The sequence below is a fragment of the Osmerus eperlanus genome, chromosome 28 (genome assembly GCF_963692335.1).
Source record: "Osmerus eperlanus chromosome 28, fOsmEpe2.1, whole genome shotgun sequence".
In the NCBI taxonomy this organism is placed as follows: domain Eukaryota; kingdom Metazoa; phylum Chordata; class Actinopteri; order Osmeriformes; family Osmeridae; genus Osmerus; species Osmerus eperlanus.
In genome coordinates this window covers 3736680-3759574 of record NC_085045.1, presented here as the reverse complement: position 1 = coordinate 3759574, position 22895 = coordinate 3736680, and the positions used below count along the sequence as shown (strand labels likewise).

The 22895-nt window shown below is 46.9% G+C and overlaps 1 protein-coding gene across 5 annotated transcripts; it reads left to right on the top strand.

Annotated features, from left to right (window-relative positions):
* The first annotated feature begins 7012 nt into the window (after positions 1-7012).
* bicdl1 (BICD family like cargo adaptor 1) lies at positions 7013-22246 on the top strand. 5 transcript variants are annotated; one of them, XR_009929052.1, is made up of 12 exons: positions 7013-7909; positions 8627-8842; positions 14836-14952; positions 15192-15203; positions 16241-16387; positions 16573-16752; positions 16901-17119; positions 17282-17425; positions 17564-17694; positions 17909-18029; positions 18489-18602; positions 19109-19186. XR_009929052.1 is itself a non-coding variant. In XM_062454286.1 (12 exons), the coding sequence occupies exons 1-11, from the start codon at positions 7511-7513 to the stop codon at positions 18351-18353; spliced, it is 1698 nt and encodes a 565-aa protein (XP_062310270.1). In that variant the 5' UTR covers positions 7014-7510; the 3' UTR covers positions 18354-18368; positions 19109-19210. The 5 variants fall into 5 exon arrangements, 3 of the variants coding, with proteins under 3 accessions (XP_062310268.1, XP_062310270.1, XP_062310269.1); XR_009929053.1 differs by having other exon boundaries at positions 7014-7909; positions 18540-18602; positions 19109-19236; XM_062454286.1 differs by lacking the exon at positions 18489-18602 and adding an exon at positions 18342-18368 and having other exon boundaries at positions 7014-7909; positions 19109-19210.
* Positions 22247-22895: the final 649 nt, after the last annotated feature.

Sequence of the window (22895 nt, the reverse complement as noted above, 5' to 3'; positions counted from 1 at the left end):
CTCCTAGTCCCATTGTTTAACCCACTCCCTTACTCCAGCAGACTGTCAATCAAAATCCTGATCTAGAAACACAGCTCATTTGCAGTTCCAGTATTTGGCTCAGGAAATCGTTTCTGCAACAGTGTCAAAAAACATTGGTCTTGACCATGACGGTTACGTACAGAAGTGTCTAAAAAAGGTTGACTTCAGCATTTTGAAAAACGTTCTGTGATAGAAGAGCAGGTGGTACAGGCCGCAAGCAAATGACAAGCCATGACATGACAGCGAAGGCAGTAGCTAAGGCAAGCTGCCCATGGCACTCGTTGGCAGTTGATGCCGGTGAGGCAGGCTGTTAGCACGTAGCAGTAATGACACCTTATCACAGCGTGGGCGGAGGCTTGAGATGTTAGCATATCCTGCACATGGGTAGCGAACCCTCGTGTCATGCAAGGTGGGGGGAGGGAGGGGTCGACAGAGCACCAGATGGGGGATCAGATCATTCTTTCAACCAGCCTGAAATGCTCACTGACTGTCCATAATGAGCCTAGCAAAGAGGCTTTGCAGCTGGTGTCCTCTGTCATAATTAGATACCAGGGAGCCCTTATAGATAACTATTATTGTTGAAAAGAGCCGTTTCAACCAGCCACATAACAGTCAGAGTTATGTAGTGTCGAGTTATATTGTGCACATTCATTTAACTGATTAAACTGCTAACTTGTTTCCTTATGGGAAAATGTTGTTAAGTGAATGAATATCGGATAAACGAATGCTACCAATGACACCAATAGTAGCCAAGTTCTTCTCTGTGAAGAGCATACATAGAAATCTATCTTAAAACAAAGGTCTTTTATAAAGACCTTCCACTCAACCAGGATGCCATTATCATGTCGTAATTAAGGCTCTGTGCTTCAAACAAACAATCAAGGCCCTTTCCATTGTCAGCTAACAACGCTTCTACACAGCTCGTCTGTGAAACACAAAGAACATCAGTACCCCAACTCCATCATGGGGATCTTGTCTGTGGGTCGGATAATGTACGCCGTGACTCAGTGCTGTTGAAGAGGAGGAGAGAGCAGAGAAGGGTTGCATCTCCCAGTCATGGTGTGGCTCGACATTCAGACTGCAGGGTGACCAGGGGCCAGTGCTGCTGTATGGGCTGTGGGTGGCCACATTTACATTTAGTCATTTAGCAGACACTCTTATCCAGAGCGACTTACAGTAAGTACAGGGACATTCTCCCCGAGGCAAGTAGGGTGAAGTGCCTTGCCCAAGGACACAACGTCAATTGACACGGCCGGGAATCGAACCTGCAACCTTCTGATTACTAGTCCCATTCCCTAACCGCTCAGCCACCTGACTCCCTCAGTGCCACAGTGAATCACAAACCTGTTGCGGCAGAGTGAAGTGTCTGGAGACGGGAACGACAACAAGATCCTTCAGCTCCAAGCCCTGGTGCTATCTGTTCTATATCGCGTCGGTTTGATCAGTTCTAGCTGTCGAATCTAACCCTGTCTAGATCTCATCTGTACAGGGGAGTCTTTTTTTTGGTTCTGGTCACGACAACAGCAGTACAGTAATCCCAGTTGACTTGAGCACTATTGTGTCTCCTACGAAGCCAGCGGCACTGTTCAGATACAAACAGTGGACAGCGGGAGCAATCAATAGTTACAAGGAGGCTTTTGGAAATTACACTTGATGATATGAGAGCCAGAGTTGCTGAGCTCTCATCACGACTCACATTAACATGCAGAGATCTGTGCTACAGAGAGCCAAATTCCCCCTGTCTGCTCTCTGCCGGCAGCTTCTCTCTCTCCCTCTCCCTCTCTCTCATCATGCTCTGTGTTAGGGTGTCTCATCTCTAACTTTCACACTCTGTCTCTCACACTCTATCTCCTCCTCTCTCTCTCCGTGACATTTCACATCGACCTGCCTTCTGACATGTAAGCACAAGTCTAAATAAACAGAACGAGAGCAGCGCTCCAGTTCTTCTCGGCTCTGAACAACAACTGCAGACCAATTCACCTCTGTAAACATATTACAAACCAATTCTCTCTATGAATGAACCTCCTAATTGCGTGATCCTTCAATACACTGAGCTGATAAACAGTTCAGACCGCGTTCTTGAATTAATTGTAGACATATGGTAAGAGTACAGTACCCCAGAAAAAAAAAGCTGGAGTTGCTGTTGCTTTCTTCCTCACCTGACAAGAGCCGGTTTCCATGGACATACTTATGTCAGACCAGCGATAATATGATTACAGTCATAATTTCTGATTAAGCATTCGCCTGACTCGGTGAGCGCATTTCAAACAACACAGAGGAAAGGGAAAGCTTGTGATGGGAATCTGGGGTCTGTTCAGCAGCACAGTGAGTAGACGGCCACACCACAATGAAGAGCAGAGGCGGGCAAACACACAGCCACTCGTGACAAAAAAAAAACTCTACTGATTGAGAAGCAATGGTGCGAGGCCGACAACACTCAAACTCCCCTGTCAATCGCCTTGAATCTACGCTGCAGTCATGGTGAGATGATGGGCAAAACCAAGCAAGTGTTCTACGGCAGTTTGGAGCTGGCAGCGACAGTCCCTGTAGCTCTCCTGTCAGAACTCCCAATCCTTCCCCCTTGTAATCAGTGACAGCCCAGGAGCATTACTTACTCAGACCTCGCCAGTGTTGACAGTGCGTCTCCGAAGATCCAGCTTAGATAGAGCACATCCTCACCCAGAATGCCCGATCATGTGGGGTCTTGCTGGGAAGCCACCGGCCAGCGCAAGAGCCTCTCTGGACCATCGATATCGGGGATGTCATCTTCACTGTGGAAAGTCGAGCCAGAGGGAGGGAGGGATGCGCTTTGGCAGAGGAGAGAGCTGTGAGCCGAGAGAGGAAGGGAAGATTAGCAACAGAGAGATTGAGTGGAGGAGAGGGAGGGAGTGGAGGAGAGAGAAACTGCATTGTAGAGTAATGCAGTACACCAGTGAAAACACGATCACATGGACAAGCAGGGAAGCTCTCTCTCTCTCCCTCCCTCTCCCTCTCCCTCCCTCCCTCCCTCCCTCCCTCTCCCTCCCTCTCTCTCTTTCCCGATACTGCAGCAGCTCTTCCTAATCACAGTAATACATAGAGCCTGAGTCAGATCCTAAACTATGGGTTCTATCCTGCGAAACATATTTTGACAAAAACTGCCTGACAGGAACCCTAGCTCTTTCCAGAAAAGAAAAGACTGATCCAAACCAACAATCGTTCCAGAATCAGGTGTTTTTGCACCATTCTGTTAATGAAAAAGAAATATGGCAAAATAATGAGAATGTGATTAAGTGACTGGTATTAGACCCTACAAGACTGTAGATAATTAACCGTTCCACTTTCAACTAATTTTTAACATTCAAACATCACTAAGTGATGTAATAATAATAATCATGTTATCCAAAGTGACGTACATCATAGGCGGCCCTCATGATGTGCAGTCAAATGCTCTAACCACTAAGCTATACCCTCTCTTCCTCGGTGATCACTTTCTATTGGTCAGGTATTGTCTCACTGGTTTCTTGCACTACCTGGATGCCGACATGTGTCACGCAACACCTCGCTGCAACACTGGAGCACACACATATTCAACATGACACATCAACACATCAACACACACCTCATCTCCAGGGCCCCACACCCAGCTTGAGAGCAGACGGCAGGTCCTACCCTGGCATGCAGCAGCGGTTCACAGCAGCGGAGAGATGAAACTGCCTGGAGTTCCGGGTAGCCAACCAGTGACTACTATCCCCCCGGGTAGCCAACCAGTGACTACTATCCCCCCGGGTAGTCAACCAGTGACTACTATCCCCCCGGGTAGCCAACCAGTGACTACTATCCCCCCGGGTAGTCAACCAGTGACTACTATCCCCCCGGGTAGCCAACCAGTGACTAATATCCCCCCGGGTAGCCAACCAGTGACTAATATCCCCCCGGGTAGCCAACCAGTGACTACTATCCCCCTGTCAACAAGCAGAATGGAAATCACCATTGTGCATGTCACAAGATCAACAACAGTTTAGTTCTCCCTGAAAATAATGAATAAATAAGCAAATCAACCAGAAGGATTCATGTTTGTACGGTAGGTTGCGATCTGTGAAGAAAACCGAACACTTTATGACCAGGCTGAGTGTAAATGCATACTCATTGTTTACAGTCCACGATACCAGGGGCATGTTTTGTGTTAGGAGCTGAAAACAAAATTGCTTTAGACTTATATTTCCATCCTGCAGTTCTCCCAATCTGAAGAGAAATCTGTTTCTGCACAGGAGCAAATTCAGTAAGAACCTTCAATTAGAGATTTCTCCAACCAGACATTAGTCTGATATTAAAGGATGAGGTCATGGTCTTTGACAGCAATGCAGTTGCCAGTGGACTACTGAAAGCAATGACATTCAAGGCTATCCCTGGGAATTCACAGAGAAGTTGTTTTTTCTTCTAAATATTCAATGCAAAGTGTGAGATCCTTTGAAGTGTAACACATTAAACTAAGTTATGATTCCTAAATAGAGGAAACTTTTGGCTCATATTATGTAACGCAGTTATGTAATGCAGTGTTGCTAGAGCCACATGATCAATAAACCTGCTGTATTTTCCCACTCTACAGCCAAACCTTTCAATCAGTCAATTAATTAAGGCTGTCCAAAAGACCAACTGATTTCTTGTCTGCTTGATTGATGATTGCAAACAGATGTTACTTCCTACTGCAGCCATTTTCGTTAGTATTGCCGTGATTTTGTTGAAGGACATGAAAATTGATTGAACAAGTCACCGAATTGAGACTCTGAGATCAACAGACACACAAATAAATAAATGGCATACACTGTCCACATTGTGGAAGTGGTTATGGGTGTTCACAAAGAAGGTATGAGGTTGGCTGGAAGCTTTAACTGAGGCTTTCCGCTGATGTTACCTAGCAACAGGGTATTCTATGTCTCTAAGGCCAATCCGACATGTAGGTTTATATCAAAGCTGTATAGAGGAGAGAATTACCCTATGGAGCTTGTTGCTGACGTTTAGTATTTTCATTAGGTAAGCTGCACTACACCTTTGGTTGAAGATTTTAAAAAAGCTGAAGGGCATAATCAACAAGGTGAAAAGCCTCTGGGTTTCTAAGTTGAGATGAGATTTCTGTTGGACAGAAATATGACTCACCACTTAATAAATCAACAGCCTTGGGTATTTTTTTTCTCAAACCAGCTTTCAGGGCTGAATGCATCCAAAGATCTCCATGCTGTGCTTCCCGCTATGTAATGTGCAGGATGAGAGACGACACGAGATGCTACTTCAGTGGGAGGGACATGTGTTTCCTCAGCAAACCCACAGTATCAATAAGGTTCAGTAATAAGATGGAAAGCACTCCAGCAGACGATCTCCTCAAAGACTGATGCGTTAGTCAGGGAATATTGCCCTCTATTGGTACAGCAATTAAATAACAGGGCAGGAAGGGATCCTTGACGTTTTATCTAGGGAGGACAGAGTTACTGAAGAGAAACACTGCAGTCTAGAGGTGAGATTTCCTCATGAACAATGAGACTTCGGGAACAATTTTGTGTCGTTTCAAATACAACCAAGGCTGCAGTGACTGGGGCAGAGACAGACCCAGTGGATGAACAAGGCGATGATGTTACGCAAGTGTGGTTCTTGTCACCGAGTGACAAATATTCAGCGCTAACGAGCAGCCGTCGCTCCCCGCCACCTCACATCCTGTATGCCGTTTGTTTCTCATGACACTTGGGTTGGACGGCTGTGGAATGTATATGACAGCTGCTGTCCATCAGATTGAAATGCCTGCTGAGGCTGCAAATCTCCTTTTTTTATCAACTATTTGGTGTTGTATGTTATTGACATAATTACAAAATATGATTTATCATTACATACATACAAAGTCATCTTTATCCATTTACCTTTCATTAAGTCATCTTATGAATATAATATGACATACAGTAAGTAAGTTATATGGACAGCTGAAGAGGATAGGAGTTCAAAGGCTATTTTGTTTGTGTGGGTTTCTGTGAAAGGGGTATTATTTAATATGCTGTCTTCAGAAACAAATGTCAATTTTGTCCCCAGAGGGAGCTATAAGCACAGGAATCCCTTGTAATGTCATTTATGTCAGATTACACCGACTGTTTATTAGTTCTTTATAGAAACATATTTATTCCCAGAAACCTAAACAACAACAGAAGTTGTTTGTTCCGGTTGGTATGGGAACAGTCTGTAATAACATGAGGCTATAATCCCCCCTGTTATGTTATCAAACATTGTATATCTCCCTCACGTTTCTATCCTCTTTAGGAAACCACTCACGCGATTACATAGCCACACTCAGATTGTGAAACCGGCATATGGGCTGTGACCTACTTCTTTTGTGTCATTACTTACTACTACCCACTGGACAGGCCTTTGTTTGTAATCATTCTTTTTCTTTACACAGCATGGATTCTCATCTTGAGGTATGCACAAACACAGTTGACGGGCTGGCCGATCCACCGTATTTCTGAAGGTGATATGACACTATACTGGGACATAACTTTTCTGTCATCTTGTTTAATAGACCACAAATGTATTGTATTGCTAAATGTATTTAGTGTTAAAATTTGTGCTTGTTTATGTGTGTTGGTCGTCCTGTACAATGGATACCGAAAGCTTATCTATTGTGCACATCCATTGAAATATGAAATGTGAAATAACCGTGTTGTTATGTGAATGTCTCTGTGTGTGTGCACGCGTGTGTAAACATCTGCTCCAATTCACCTCTGGGCCCTTTCTGTTTGGTTGACCTATTGAATAAGTGATGGTTGATGGAATATTCAAGAAGTATTGTTCAAAACGATCCCCCATTGACTCAAATTTGGGGACATACACTAACGTCACATGCAATGAAAAAAAAAGAAAATATGGCGTTATCATTCTTAGCCAATAGACGGCCATTTGTAACAGGTTGTCTCTGACGTCTGTGGAGCGCGCATACGGCGCATTCCAGGGAGGAAAGGAGGTGGGGCCATCGAGCTCGCGCCGTTGTAGAGTGGGTATTTTGGATAGCCTATCTGGCCGAGGCCTATGGTTCTGCAAAAATGACTCCGGTGTAACGGAGCTAACCGTTATGGGGAACTTGGACCCCGTCGCAACGGGGTGGACGGACCGACGGCTATTGGTAGTGTGCCAGGGCGGTTAATGTGGGAATACAATAGTGTCCGGACCAGCAGGTACTTCGCATCCTAACAGACAGCTGAGACAGGGTCGTCGACTGCAGCGGAAGAGGCACTATTTACAGATTTAAGCACGCGCCTAAAGTGGCTTGGTGTGTAAAGTACTGTGGTAGGCTGCGGAACGTTTGTAAAGTAGGGCAGCAATTGTCGGGAATTTTAAAGTGGTTAATAATCTAGGAACCGCATCTATGGAGATATTGAAGACAAGATCCGGTCAGTACGACCCTGTGACAGAGTGGGTTAAACCGAAATAAATAATTTGCCTAATCATTTGGCTTTTTGTCCGCCGGCCGGCGATGTCAGCTTTCTGCCTCGACCTGCACACATCTTCCGCGGTTTCAGCACCACTCGAGCTGGACAGCGACTGCATGGAGCACCCGCTGGATGAGGGAAACACAAGCCCACAAGATACGGGAGGATTTCCGGGCCACTCGCTGCTACACACGGGCTCTGGCGGCCTCGGGATGGCGTTAGAAGAGGAGTTAGCCATGCTCACTGGAGAGCGGGAGGAGGAAGAGTTATCTACTTTAGATGAGCCTATTATAGGACAAAATACTGACTTGTTGTCGCTCTTCCGCCAAAAGGAAAAGGACTTAGTTTTAGCTGCTAAACTCGGCAAAGCACTGCTTGAGCGAAACCAAGACCTGACTAAGCAATATGAACAAATGAACAAAGATCTTAACGAGAAATTGGAGGTAAGAAATAAAAAAGGGACCTACCAGTTAATTTTACTCATGGCCAACCTGTTGTGAGATCCCAACTACACTGCTGTTTGTATATGTGAGCTAAAAAACTATGTAAATAATGATACGTGACTGAGATCATTCAGGTTACCCTCAGATATGTTCAGGCTTTACACAGGACACCATGACAGGCGAAGGGACAAGAGAGGTGATCAGAATATCATGGCCTTGACTGACGTGTTCTTAATACTGCGAGTTGCCCTGACCATGCTGACAGCAGAGCTTTTATCCATGTTGAAATCCTCCCCATCACCCCGCAGTGCCTTGAGCAGGAACAAAGACTAATCCCCTTTAATGTCCCCGTAGCCACTGTATGTACTGTACATCTGTCCATGGCCTGGATCAGCAACCGTTACTGCGTCCTGGCCCAGCACTTATTCATGCTGTTTAGGATCAACTGAATTGCTTTTTATCTTTGTCCAGGGAGGTAGTGATCCCTCAGTCTAAGTCCTCGCTGACCAGCCTGAGGTTACTTCCTGCCATAGGTCCGTCTCCCCCATCTCCCTACTCTAAGCTGCGGATGCTGCCGTCCATAAACCCACCCCCTACTATCTGAGGGCTTATACTTCTACTCTGAGGTATACTAGCTAGAAGACCCAGTCCAGTCCCAGCTGTAACCCAGCCTCCACCCCTCCCCCGTCCCTCCGTCCCCCCTCCCGTCCTCCACAGCACCTGGAACAGGAGAAGCACGAGCTGCGGCGGCGGCTGGAGAGCCGCGAGGGCGAGTGGGAGGGCCGCGTGGCCGAGCTGGAGACGGACGTCCTGCAGCTGCAGGGGGAGCTGGATCGCCACCAGGCCCAGCTGAGGGAGGCCGAGCGGGACAAGACCCGGGCCGTCAGCCAGCTGGCGGAGCAGAACCACAGGCTGCTGGAGCAGCTCAGTCGGGTGAGGGAGAGAGGGAGGACGTGTGGATGTGTGGGTCCGGGCTCTGCACTCTCTTGTCTCAGCACAGCATTGAGTCAGGATGACTTATTCAGACAGCTTCTTTAATGGGGGTCTGACATGCATGAGTACATGCATGGAGACAGTCGGCTTCAATCTCGCTCCACATCCATCATCTTAGGCTAGATGGTCAAGAAAAAAGTGGAGAGGCTTACCTGTCATGCTAAATCATTCAGAGCGATCGCACTGCTGACTGTATGGAAGTCCCATCGATGATAACCGGAGTTAGTCAAGTAAGATTTGAAAGCATAGGTAACGTGTGTGTGGAGCGCAAATCTGTTGAGGAAGTAAGAAAGTGTAAAAAGAGGATTGGCTCGGGGCAAAGGTAAATCAGAACAGATCTATGCCGTAGTGAGTGGTGTGATTAACATGCGTCAGACTCATGACAAACTGGGATTGATTCCCGTCCGTGGAGAGCGTGTATTGATGGAGCAGAGGAGCAGGGCAGGGCCGTAGGTGAAACTATTGATCAGAATCTCCTAAGATACTGATGTGACAGGCAGCTCCACTGACCTCGGCGTCTGATCACTCGCTGTAAACTAAAGAGGAACACAGAACTGGTCAATATCTCGCAGGACCAGATTCCTGATCCAGGAAAGAGATAAAATTCTCTAACGAATCACTAATTCATCAAGGCCTGTATCGATGTTGTTGCAAATCATGAGGTGAGTTTGTAGATTTTATTTCGCGAGTCGACTAGTAGAGACAAAGCACTCCCATCCAGATTTTTAGCGATGTGTGTAAAACAGGTGTTAACCTTAACCCCTTTAATTTTGCAGTGTCATGTTGTTCTGCGTGTTCCAGTGCTATTCAGGTCATGGGTCTCCAGTAAGCCCATTATGACACCTTGCTTTGCCGTCCTTGGGCGTCGTTAAAGCTATTAAACAGAGCAAGGTTGTTTTGACTACCCTTCGCCCCGAGGGGGAGAGAGACCACCTCGGGTGTCCCAGCATTCTCGGAGGAGGCGCGGTGACGCCCGCTGAGGTGCTCCCGCCTGACGACTCTCCTGGCAGCGTTCTCAATTTAGCTGGCACTGCCCGCGGAGCCGCCAGCTGTGCCCAGGGAATAGAGGAGCGCTGCAGTCAGACAGATGCTGCACCCCACGGTCCACAGGGAGAGCGAGCTGCCTCTCCGGCTGCACTCAGCCCGCCTCCACCTCCCCTCCAGATCTGGGGTTGCCACGGATGCAAATACCAATGGCTCTGTGGGGCTACACCTGCTCCAATTCATTTGCATGTCTCTGAACGGATGAAAGTCTGCAGACCCTGCTTGCTGGCTTTGATCAGACGGCCATCAAGGCCTGAGTCCCAGGCCTGGTCTCCAGCCATGGAGGTTAGCAAGCTACTTAGAATAATTAAATTCCAGTTGATTAAAAGCGGCCTCGCTGGAGATCAGCACAGCCTAGATATTCCCTGTCAGTCAGTTTGTCGTACTGTTTCCAGGACACGCCTTTCGGCCTTTAGGACTCGGTGCCGTGCGCGAGTCCTAATCGACTGCATCGATCCAAGTCCCATGATTCACTGCTCTTGTGTGATGATATGAACGAGGTCAGGCTCCCTGCTGGCCTGCTTACATCACACATCCTGACAGAGGAAACCTTGGCTACCCTCAGGAAAGTCTCCACTAGTACAGCCTCCGGAGAGCCGCCGGCTATTTTAATGTGCGTGTTCAGTCTTCCTCATCATTTCCCCTTGAACGGGGCTGGTCTTATTAGAATGGATGTAGGTCTGTGTGTGTGTGTGTGTGCGTTCTTTCGCCTGTGTGTGTGTTTGACAGAGAGAAAGAGAGAGATATAAAGATCCATTTAAAATATATAGATTCGAGGAACAGTTGGCCATCAAGCAATGCACTGTAGGTGTTGTGGAAGAAATTGGGATTTACGGACAAAACACTTTCTTCATCAGTGTGAGTTGTTGTTCAGGCAGTGCCAGTCATTCAACCAGGAGGCCCTCTCCATAGTACCAAAGCCTTCAGTCAGTCTTGTGAGGCTTACTGGAAATCTGCAAGCTATCATTGACATGTATTTGAACTTGATTTAATTAGCACGCAAGGAAACCAAGCCACAAACATGAACTACAAACTCGTCCTCTAAGGACTTGACCAGAAGTACCTATGCAAATTCAATTCAGTGACTGAAATAGATGCTAATCTGATCTCATGCATCAAGACGTGAACACAGCCTCTATAATGTCTTCACAGTGTTTGAGAGCTTCGAGAAGCAAAACAATGTGTAAAAGATTTGATTCTGAATAACAGCCCTCTGCCTTGTCGGAATTGAGGTTTAGTCGATTGTTTACCGAGGTCCACGATTGGCTGCTGTAGGGATGACCTTGGTGCAGGGTTGGGCCACGAAGTGACGTATCCTGCGTGTTAAGATACAGCACAAGGATTAGATTGTAATCCCAAGTAATAGCCTTTCCTGAGTGTATTTAACCCGGAGAATCGACTGAACCCTACCCAATACGCATATAGGCACTCACAGCCAATAGAAAAACGTTGACACATCTGAGAAAATAGCCAACCAATCACGCTGAATTCTATTTATATTTAAATTTTGTTTGACGAGTGAGTCACATCATGGTCCTCAAATAGCGTACAGAGTAACACACATACACGTTCAGAAGGACACATATATAAATAGAGGCCCACATGTAGGCTACTGGATGAAAACACCCGTGTACATGTCCTGTGAGAACAGCCATGTCATCTCAGCCTTGTGGTGGTCTGGGGCTGGGGCGTTAGGCTGGGGCGTTAGGCCAGCTGTCCCCAGGCCTAATCTGATCACGCCAGAACAACAAGGAAGGAACATTTCTTTAATGACATTACCGCACACGCTCTGAGAAGGGGGAGCTTAGACTTAGGCATAAATTCTGCATGTTTTATGACTCGGATCAAATACAAGAACCCTGTGATCCTGCCAACAGGAAGGCCCCACAGCACACTCTACCTTCAACCTCATCGTCATGGTTATGGTTTAGAAATGACTCTGAATGTTCTCTCAGTTTCAGTCAATGAGTTTACTACCCATAATAACTTGGAGCCCTCGGACAAGTCCATAACACGTAGGCTTTTACTTAAATTTGGATCAAGTTAAAGGTTGAAGTGTATTGCCATTTGTAACAAGTAAAGGTTCTGTTATATTGTAATATTTGGTCTTGCTGCTTGACAATATCTAGCAATCTAACCCCCAAATCATCCATCTCAACCTGACAGAGAGCAGACTAAGCAACAGCTGTCTTGGTCCTGTCACTGTAAGCTCAACTGGTCACTCACTCAGACACCGAGTTTTACAACACATAGACAAGACTCAGACACGGACTCTGGGCATTTGTCCAGCTTGTCAGCCAAGATGAAGAGGCATCAGGTACACATCCCTGTTAGCTGCAGACGAACAGGGACCACCTGCTGCTGCATGCCACATTGTTGATTACGCCATGGCGGATAGGGTAGACACAGCTAACTGATACCGTAGAATGAAAATAACGTGAAATGTTTTGACTGCGTAGTTTGTTGTGACTTGCACCCTGAGTCTAGACTGCAGGGCGGGTGCGGCGATGACTATGACGAAGGAAAGTACCAGAAAACACACGGCCACAACAAGCCACCGCTCCGCCAATCCCCCGGCTCTCCCCCCGGTTGCCGTGACAACCCGGAGGACATGTGAAATTCCATGTGTTACCATGGGAATGTGTTCTCTGCAGAGCTGTGCTGTAAAGCTGATGGGTGGTGTCTCAGGCCCCGTGACACGTACACACATGGCCCTGCGCTTCAGCCTCGGGTTAGAACACCACGTTCTAGACATGTCAAGAGGTTTTCAACGCAAACAAATCCACATTTCCATTTATTTATTTTATTGTATGTACTATGCAGGACTCAAGATACTGTGTAGTCACTGTCCTGGAAGCTAATCTCTTGGCTCAGTGCAGAGTGCTCAGTTTCCTCGTCTCTCCTTTCAGCCCTAGTTTGTTGGCCTCAATACTGTCACAGTGGTCCGCACCCCCCATCTGCACACTGCTGTTCTGAGAAGGCTTGATCTCAGATCTGAGGAGTTGATGCTCAGATTAAGGGGGATATTTACTAGATCTGGCGGCCCATGGTGAAATATCCTGTTTTTGCTGTGATCTCAATCTGTCAGGCGCAGTGTGCCACAGGGTCAAATGTCATACTCCCACTGAGCCTGGGCTCCGCATAGTAGACCTCCCACGACGGCTCGCCAGCTGAGAGCTTCCTGCCCCGATTGTAGAGATGAGAGTCGGACCCTATCAAGATTATTTCTGAATAGCACTCGGAGGACAACAGGATGTCATGTGTCCATGCGTTTTGACCTAGTTACAGTTGTATTATTCCTTTAGCAGACCCACATTGTTTCTCTCGCTATTCAGTTATTTGGAGGAATTACATTTGTCCGCAACTGGGAACAGGTAGTGCGTATTAGATATGTGTTGCTTTCCTTGGTCTCTTCGTTGAGGACACAGTAGTACAAGGAGTGTTACTTCAGGACATGCCCAATGTGAATTCAAGTGCTTCGTGTTCGTCTATTTAGAAACCCGAAGTTCAGAGATTGTCTGCTCACTACTAAAAGCTTTCAGAGTAGTCCAGCCTAGACAACCCAGCCCCAGAGAAAGCCATGTCAGTGTCTACCAACACCTGTGAAGTCCAGTGGGGACATAAACATCTGGAGTTCTGTACGTTTTGAATTCCTGCAGCCTTTGAGGGTGAATGTGCATTCGGACATATATCCAGGTCAGATCGCTCCTACACAGCCAACATGGTCTGGGCACATCTTGTAAACATCACACTGCCACCTACAGGCAGACAGACACACTACCTCCCGAAGCACCTGGTTAACGACAGATCAACAGATGTTTGATGGTTTCCGGCTTTTTAAGAACTAAGCGCATTATGGTACAACTCGTGTTACACTTGTTGGACAGTGTTGCGTGGAATCCTTCATGGAGCTTATTATTAAAAAAAGTCTTTAAAAGTAGGCAGTAAAGTAGCATGCAGATGGAGGCTCAAATAAAAAGCGTGTTAAAATGTGGACACACATTAGCCATTGGCTCAAATTCCCCCTCTATGAAGCTGTGCGCTTCACCTCAGCATTGCCATGGCGACTGTTCGGAGGGATTCCTGAGAGCTACATTATGCTAAGGAGGTGAAGTCTGGAGCGAGGCACCGCTCGCGGCCCACAGTGAGCCGACGCTATTCATCCTGTGAGATCACTGGGAGAGGCTGGTTCTCTGCGCCAGGCTGCACCAAGGAGGAGGAATGAAACGTTCTAGATCAGGATAAGGCAGAGAGTCCGGGGAGGGGGGAAAGAGCTGTTCTTTTATGGGAACGTTACTACGTACTGTAGTGACTCACCAGTGAACAGTGTACGTGTAAAAATCCACGTATAGTGATGAATGCAACTCATGTGTGTGCATCCACAGGACAAAGAGTTGAAATGTATGTGATGTGTGTATGTATTCTATGTATTGTGTGTGTGAATGTGTGTTATTGTATGTGAATGTTGGTGCGTGTGTGTGCGAGTATGAGTGTGTGAGAAAGAGAGTCAGCTAGAGAAAATGGATGTGTCACTGCTCAGACATAAGGCCCTTGGGAAATGACTCACTAACTGTATCTCAGCTAAAGCATTTACAAAACAAAGAAAGACAAAAAGGACTCCTCGCCAGTATCATGTTGAACATAAAACCTGCTATACCTATTGATGTTTTGCAGCTGTGAAATCTGACATCTTTGACACGTAAATCTATCCTTGAAGCTCTGCAGATCCATCTGCTTAGAAGGTGTACAACCTGTCACCATAACACTGACCAGCTATTAAACTGCCATCTCCTAAATATCCCTATGTGACACAAATGTGGAAAGACTGTGATTAAAAGTGTTTTAGTCGTGCCTTTACTGCATTGTGTGTGTGTGTGTGTGTGCTCCAGGCTGCGGAGGTGGAGAGGCAGCTGTCCACTCAGGTCCACTCCTTACGAGATGACTTTCGAGAGAAGAGCGTCTCCACCAACCAGCACATGACACGTCTGGAGAGTCTACAGGCCGAGGTGAGCCCACGCATAACTACCCTGCAGGAGATGTTACACCGGGGGCTGTCGGCTTAGAGTGTGGGGGGGATGTGCATCGAACACTGTAACATTTAAATGTAGTTCTAATTGTTGTTTCACAATATTTAGGACACAGAGACCTATTCTCTTCTATATTATCAAAGCTACATGGCTGTAACATCCTTCCACCACCTACCTTCCTAATCCCTTCTTTGAATTTCCTCTCTTGACTGGAACAGCAAGGTCTAGAAGTGAGTTGTTTTGAATCCCGGCCGTGTCATCCTGTCTGCATGGTGCATGCCTCGCGTTATAACAGATACACCAGCACAAACAGCATGTTTTGATTTAAGGAGCATGATGTATGGAATGTTGCCAAGTCTGTGAAACATTCAGTGAGTCATGTCTTGTACTAGTGTGGCATATTTGCAACATCAAGCTAGATGACGGGGAATCACAGAGAAACAACATGATGAATGGTGTAGCTCTGACTTTGTGGCTTTGCTCCCTGTCCTCAAGGACGGGTTTCTATTGGGGGAAACCACTCTCTGTTCAGAGATTGGGCTGTGATTGGTTGAAGAGCTGAAGCTCTATATTTAGCCCAAATACTGCAATATCTGGGTGCTCCCAAGATTCCAGCAGGGTTCTTAAATCTGACTGAGACTAATGACTGATGGGAGTTTGCGTTCTGTCTCCTGTTGAAGTGACAAAATCATGGCAATGTCAAACTTTATATAATGAGGGCCCTCTGGTTAGGTCCTTATGAATATGAAATTGCAAATAGCTTGCGGATAAAGTCGATGAGCTGAACACAATGTCAGACTGCCACACTGTAAAGTAGGTTACCAGATGTAGGTCAAAGCATAGGGGATAGAAATGAACAAGAGCTGATGTTTGTTTAATAGACTATGCGGTTCGAAGGACTATCACAAAATAATTTTCATACGAGATGAAATGTGCAGTGGTGTCCCAATGTCGTCCCTCAGTTCTAGGTTGTTTAATGCTCCGGTAAAGCATTGCCTGTTATCGGTTGTTTTGGCAATCTTCTGACTGAGACATTCCTGAACACAAGGGTGGCACCAAACGCCTACGCCTATGCTAGGCAACAAACATTCTTCAGCACTGGGGGAGTATTTATTATCTCCTCCGACATTCAAGTCAGTGAGGTTTTTCCCTGACTGGCAACACTTGGGAGCAGATAGCTTCTGGAAAACCGTCACTCAACTGTCATTTGTCTTCACTGCCGTCGGTTCTCCCACAAGATCATCATGTTTAACCTGTGTGGTTTCAGATTAAGATGCTGTCGGAGCGAAAGAGAGAGCTGGAATGCCGTGTCCACGCCGTTCTAGAAGAGAACGAGGTGCTGCAGAACAGCGTGGAAGAACTGCGAGAGAGAACCCTGGTTCTGGAGAAGCGGTGTCGAGAGAAGGACTCGCAGGTAGGAGAACTCCAAATATTCTAACAAGTTCCCACCGCCATATTGCTGGGATATGTCGGCGTTATACGCCAGTTATCGATTCCGTGTTCTGGCTGGTCCGAGGCTGACCTGGTCTACATGCTGCCATCATAAAAGCAGCGTTGGCCTCTGTACCGACCCTTCGTTTCTGTGTGGGGTTCCACCAGCTACACCAGAGCCAGCTGGAGCTGCGGGAGGTGCAGGTGTCTCACCGGCAGCTGAGCGCCCGCCTGGAGGAGCTGGCGGACGAGAGGAGCCTGCAGGGCCTCAGCCCGCACCCCTCCAGCCTGCTGTGCGAGATCGAGCAGAGCATGGAGCAGGAGGAGCAGGAACAGGAGAGGGAGCAGGTAGGCAACGGCCACTCACACACCTGCTGGACACACACAGAACACACACACGCCCCATGCTCGCTAACAGACGCGCGCGGGGACAGACGGTGTTGTCGTGCGTGGCCTCTGAGCATCTCCCTCCGTGTGCACGCCCCCTCCCCCCCAGCTCCGTCTGCAGCTGTGGGAGGCCTACTGCCAGGTGCGAGCGCTGTGCTCCCACCTGCGGGGCAACGACATCACCGACTCGGCCCTGTCCACCGACTCCTCCATGGACGAGTCTTCGGAGACGTCCTCCGCCAAGGACGTGCCCACCGGCAGCCTGCACGCCAGCCTGCTGGAGCTACGCCGGCTCACGCAGAACCTGCTGGACGGCAACGAGTCCACGGTAACCGGACATCCCGTCTCACACACTCACGCGGAGACACATCCGTTTGACGGACATGCCAAATGAACTCGCGATTCGGGCTTGTTTGGCACGACAACATGAGTCAAACAGAAAGATGGGGGACAAGTGCGCTTGACTGATGGTGTGTGTGTGTGTGAGCAGGGCTCCAGGCGTAGCGATGAGGAAGCACTAGAAGACCAGGTGAGAAAGCTGGGGGAGGAGCTCCGGGACGCGAGGGAACAGTACGAGACGGAACAGCTCCGGGCACGGAACGGTCGGGAAGAACTCCTCCAACTGCACAATCAGGTAACACCCCCCGGCGACAGCGCTCACGCATATCGCGACCGTTGATTCGGTCCATCTTGAGAACGGGGGGGGGGGGGGGGGGGGTTTATGTGTGTCTGACGCGGTTCCTCCCGTTGTCGTTCCTCGCGGGTCCTGCAGATGACGCTGCTCTCCGTGGAGATGTGCTCGGTCAGGGAGGAGAGCGAGAGGATGAGAGCCAGGGCTGAAGTGACGGAGCCCAGCGAACAGCTGGAGAACGCCATCCGGGACAGGGACGACGCCATCTGCAAGTAGGACCACACCGCATACGCACTCCCTGCCTCTCTCCCTCTCTCCCATTCTCTCTCTCTCTTTCTCTCTCTCTGCATAAGAATGTAGTGTAAAACTAGAGACGTGATAACGTGAGTAAAATCATCACCCGGTCGTAGGATTGATTTTCATATTAAAGGTTTAGTTCGAGGACGGGATACCTTTCAACTAAGTATGGTTGTTTGTCCCTAACAGGAAGAAAGCAGTGGAGATGGAGCTGGCCAAATGTAAGATAGACATCATGTCACTCAACAGCCAGCTCCTGGACGCCATCCAGCAGAAGCTGAATCTCTCCCAGCAGCTAGAGGCCTGGCAGGTGGGTCAGGGGTCAGGGGTCATACACAATGTCAGGGGTCAAGGGTTAGGAGCTAAATTCAGTTGAAACCATAGATACAGCACTGTGTCCTGGAATCTTCATTTAGAAAATCCTAAATGTGTTTGTCATGGAATGAAAGACTTAAAATCGTTTTTTAAAAAGCACTGTCATCCCATCCCGTCTTCTCCCGTAACTAGCCACCTCTCCAACTTGTGTCCGTGTGTGTGTGTGTTTTTGAACTATAGTGAAGTACTGTATGTACCCTGAGTAGCCAATTTACAAATTAACAAAACTCACCTCTAACAATCACAGCTAACCCTGTAAGGATAACCATCACTAGTGAGTACTGGCTCTAGTAGAAGTGTAGAGTGAAGACTCAGGACTGTGTGTGTGTCTCCCCATCCTCCCCTACCCCACCCGTAACTGGCAGCTCTCTCCTCTCTCTTTCCCTGCCTGCAGTTTGCCTCTTCAGGGCTCTTTACTGTATGGCTCTTGTGGTTTCTGATCTAGTGGCCTTTCTGAGCTTCCGTACCACCCTTTCTCCCCTGTGGTACCCCCCCTCCTGCCTTAGAGGTGAGGTGTGCCCTGTCGCCTTGTGCCAACTCCTCCATGCCATGCTGTGCCATTCCATGCCAGGGCCCGCTGACTCGACAGAAACTCGCTCAACCATCCCAGCCCATTTGAAAGCACTGACCGTCCTCTCTGTCATCCCAATCTGTCACTCCTGCCGTCTGCCACCGCCCTCATCCGTCTCCTCATCATCCGTTTCAATGTTTCTATCCTTTTATGCTCACTGCTGTTGTTTTTTTTGTCTGTCTGTCTGTCTGTCTCTCTCTCTCTCTCTCTCTCTCTCTCTCTCTCTCTCTCTCTCTCTCTCTCTCTCTCTCTCTCTCTCTCTCTCACGCTCTCTGCCTCACGTTCTTTGTATCTCTGCCTCTCTCTCTGCCTCACTCTGCCTCACTCTCTGCCTCACTCTTTGCCTCACTCTCTGTATATCTCTCTCCGTCTCTCTCTCTTTGTATCTCTGCCTCTCTCTCTCTCTGTATATCTCTCTCTGTCTCCCTCTCTCTCTCTCCCAGGATGATATGCACAGAGTGATTGATCAGCAGTTGATGGACAAGCACCAGGAGGAGTGGAAGGCGAGCCCCTTCTCCCTGTCTGCGTCCTCGGGGGCCCACAGCGCCCCCTCTGGTCAGTCCTCCCGGAGGGCCCACCGCCGCTCTGACGGAGACAAGAGGCTCTTCTCCTTCTTCAAAAAGAACTGAGCACCTCTGGACTGACCACAGCGAGCACAAGAGAGAAAGAGAGAGAGAAATGAAGTGAGAGAAGGAGGGAGAGCGAGAGAGAGGGGGGGACACGGGTCAAGACAGCCAAAGATGAAGGCAGTGACACAGCACTACGGACCCGAGGCGCCAGTGAGGTTCAAGGGTCATTTTTGCACTTTATTTGCCCTATCACGTCTTTCCTTACAGATTCTGAAGAATAGAGACTGAGACAGAGGATCTAAAGGACTGTTTCGAAAGACATCCCCAGAGGCCTTGGCACTGCAGTCTCCCTAAAACCTCCAGGGTGACCAGTGTTACAGTACAGGGTCACACAGAGCCCCTCCTGAAAGAAAAGGTCCCAGTTGTGCCTCCCTCCATCTCCACCCCACTACCAAGGGCCCGAAAAGGGGTGTAAATGCACAAAGCCTGTCTGGCCTGTCCTGTCCTGGTCAGGGGTCTGGGGGGAGGCTGCTGGAGGTGTGGGATACCCTGGGCTCGGGTGAGGATGGTGGGGGAATAGAAAGATGGGGTTCTGAGAAAGGAGACTTCCATAGAGGGACAGTGACCAATGCTCTGTAATGTTCACTCCGGTTTATTCAGATACTCAGGGAGCTATACATCGAGGCCTTATTTCCTGCCAGTCTGTACAATCAGAAGGATGGATGCTTGTTCAAATGCACCCAAATGAACTCTACGTTCATCATTCCATTACAGAGATGTTCTTTTACAGTAAATTTACAGACAAAATAGCAAATTATTAGGGATGCACCCAACATATAGACATCGGCGTTGCAACTGAGCTTTAGCTAAAACTATTTGGCTAAGGTCGGAACTTCGGCACATAAACGCATGGCTGAGGATTCTCTGCATGTTTTGCACATAGCTCTAACAGCAAAAAAACATCAACATGGTTGTCTACATATAGCTAGGTGATCATACATTCCCTAAACAAGACAGACAGATATTTAACCTACCCCGTCCAAGTAGCCTTCACAACAGAACGTTTCACGGCAGGCGAAGTTGTTGGGAATCGTGTACTTTGTATCATTTCCATCATGCATGTACTCTAAGATAAACCATTAGGTTTCTATTGTCGATTGTCTTATCAGAAGCAATATGTTTGTTATTAGCAGTGGCTATACATAATTTGTTTCGTGAAACAAACAGACTACGTGTCTTTGTTTATGGGCGGTGGCCTAACCTAAAAAAGTATTGCAAACAAAACCAAAGATAGGCCTACTAGAGTAGACTAATCAAACTGCCACGCCTACAGACAGTACTCGACTGGAAAACATGGGCTTACACAGTCTACTTTGCTGACAAATTATTCAGTGATCCTAAAAAGTGTGTTTATTGTATTGAAGATTGCCGACATGCGGACCCGTCAAGTTAAATATCAGACAATACCGATGTTCGGCCGATTGATCAGTGCATCCCTAGTTGAAATATATAAAACAATACTCATGAAATTATGAGTAGATGTAATTTAAAGCTAGCCATCAATACCAAGTGCAAACATTTTAAAAAATTAACGAGGTACTAGACCAAAGGGGATGTGAGGGTGATGTAGTAAATAGTGAATGTATGCCAACCAGCCTATTTAATGGGACAATTGGTTTTCTCAGGTGTGCGGAGATCTCTGCTCTGGCCTCATGTATAGATATCTGAAATCTGAATAAATCTTGGAGGAAGCAGGAATTTGTGGCAACCTCTATCCAGGTGGTATTTTTGTACTGTTTTCATGTCACATTACAAACATAAATAGAGTAATCTAAGAAATTATACTGTATTTTCAATCATATTGCCAGTTGTCCACTCGTCAATCATGATGCATCTTTCTAGCTGACCAAATCTCCACAATTGTTTACATATTCTTGATAAAGGAGGAGACAAAATTATATCTCAATATTTCTGCAGTGCCTAACTTCAGCAAGTCCAAGGCCTGCATGTTGTGCTAAAGGTATAATCCTTCAAACAAACATCGATAACAACGGAAACTCATTCGGAGTCAGAAAATACCTTATGTTGATTTACAGTAGGCCTACCAACCAGTAAGGAATGCTGTAGAATTGTTAGTGCTTGGCTTCGACATTATGTTCCACAGTAGGAGAGAATAGGGGGGCCTACAGTACTTCCAGTCTCCTAACTCCAGACTGTTGCAGTGGACATTGCTGACAGAACAGCTCAGCTGTAGGGCTTCCATTTAGGCCAGCGATATCTGACTGACAATAATACAAAATGAGTGATGACGTGAGGTTGGACGTTGTATGATTTGGCTTCTGGCACAGTCTCCTGTCCTGTCCTGCTCCAAGTCATGTGTAACATACCTGTGCACTCCTATGCAGATGCCTGCTCACTCTCAGTTGGAAAGGTTGTTGATGTGGATCAACCCAAAGAATGATTTTTTAAAGAAGTTTGGATGAAATCAATATATTTATAAATGCATTCCTTTCCGATAAAAATTGATTTTTAGAAGAAGAACCCTGTACATTGTGTAGTTTTGTTTTTGTTTTCAAGATGTTTAAAATGTGTTTGTTTTTTTATGTGACAAAATGTAAAGAGATGGTAAGTGTAGGGAGATTCCTTTAAGTATTTAAGTCAAGTTAGACTCATGAGAGAGTTCTGATATCCAGTAGTCGGTACAGAAACATGGTAGAGTTGGAGTGGGTTAGAATACACAGTAGGACTGAACAGGGTGGGGAGAAAGCAATGTTTCAGCCTTGGTAAATGATAAGATTGGGCTCAAAATATTGAGCAACTCTTCCCATGACAAATGACATGTTTGTCTTTCATCAACCTGTCTTCTTGTTGAACTACATCACATTATAATTTAGTTGAAACTTTTTTGCTCTTAAATTTAAATGTTTTTTTCGTCATGAATATCTGTCGACTTGTGTCATTATGTTATTGTATTGTCTTCGTTTTTTTACTTGAATACTTTTCTTAAAGTCTGTCTCTGGAGTCTTTTTGCTGGCGGCATTGTGATGCTGTTCTGGAATGTGGAGAGTGTTGTGGCGAAGGCTGACATTCCACAGCGTGTCATCTGTTTGTCCTTTTCATAGATATATATAAAGCCTTTATATATATCTATGGTCCTTATGAGCAAGATATGCTCCCTGGAATTTCACATTGTTTCAGTACTTCTGGTGAGGTCACTGTGTGTGTGTGTGTGTGTGTACGTGTGTGTGTGTGTGTGTCTTCATGTGCATTTGTGTCTGTTTTCCATTTCACTCACCAATCTAAGAACATGCACTTTTTTAGAGAGAAGTCTTTCGGAATTGTGGGACTGAAATGCCTAGCTTTGGGTCAGGTTCTATTTGTCCACTCATTCCCAGATTGAGCACAATGGGAAACCCATTTATTCTGTGACAATATAAATGGACAATCCAGGAAATTGACACCTTTGCCCAATTTAGTTTGCACACACACTACTTCAAGGTTATGAGAATTATGCAAAGATTAATGCAAGATTTCACCATTTGGGAACTTCAGTAACTTTTCAATGAATGGTAATAGGAACTGTCCAGGTGGTGGGTCTGCATTAATGAATGAATGAAGCCAGCCAGGGCTGTGAAGTAGTGGTTCTATAGTCTAACTCACA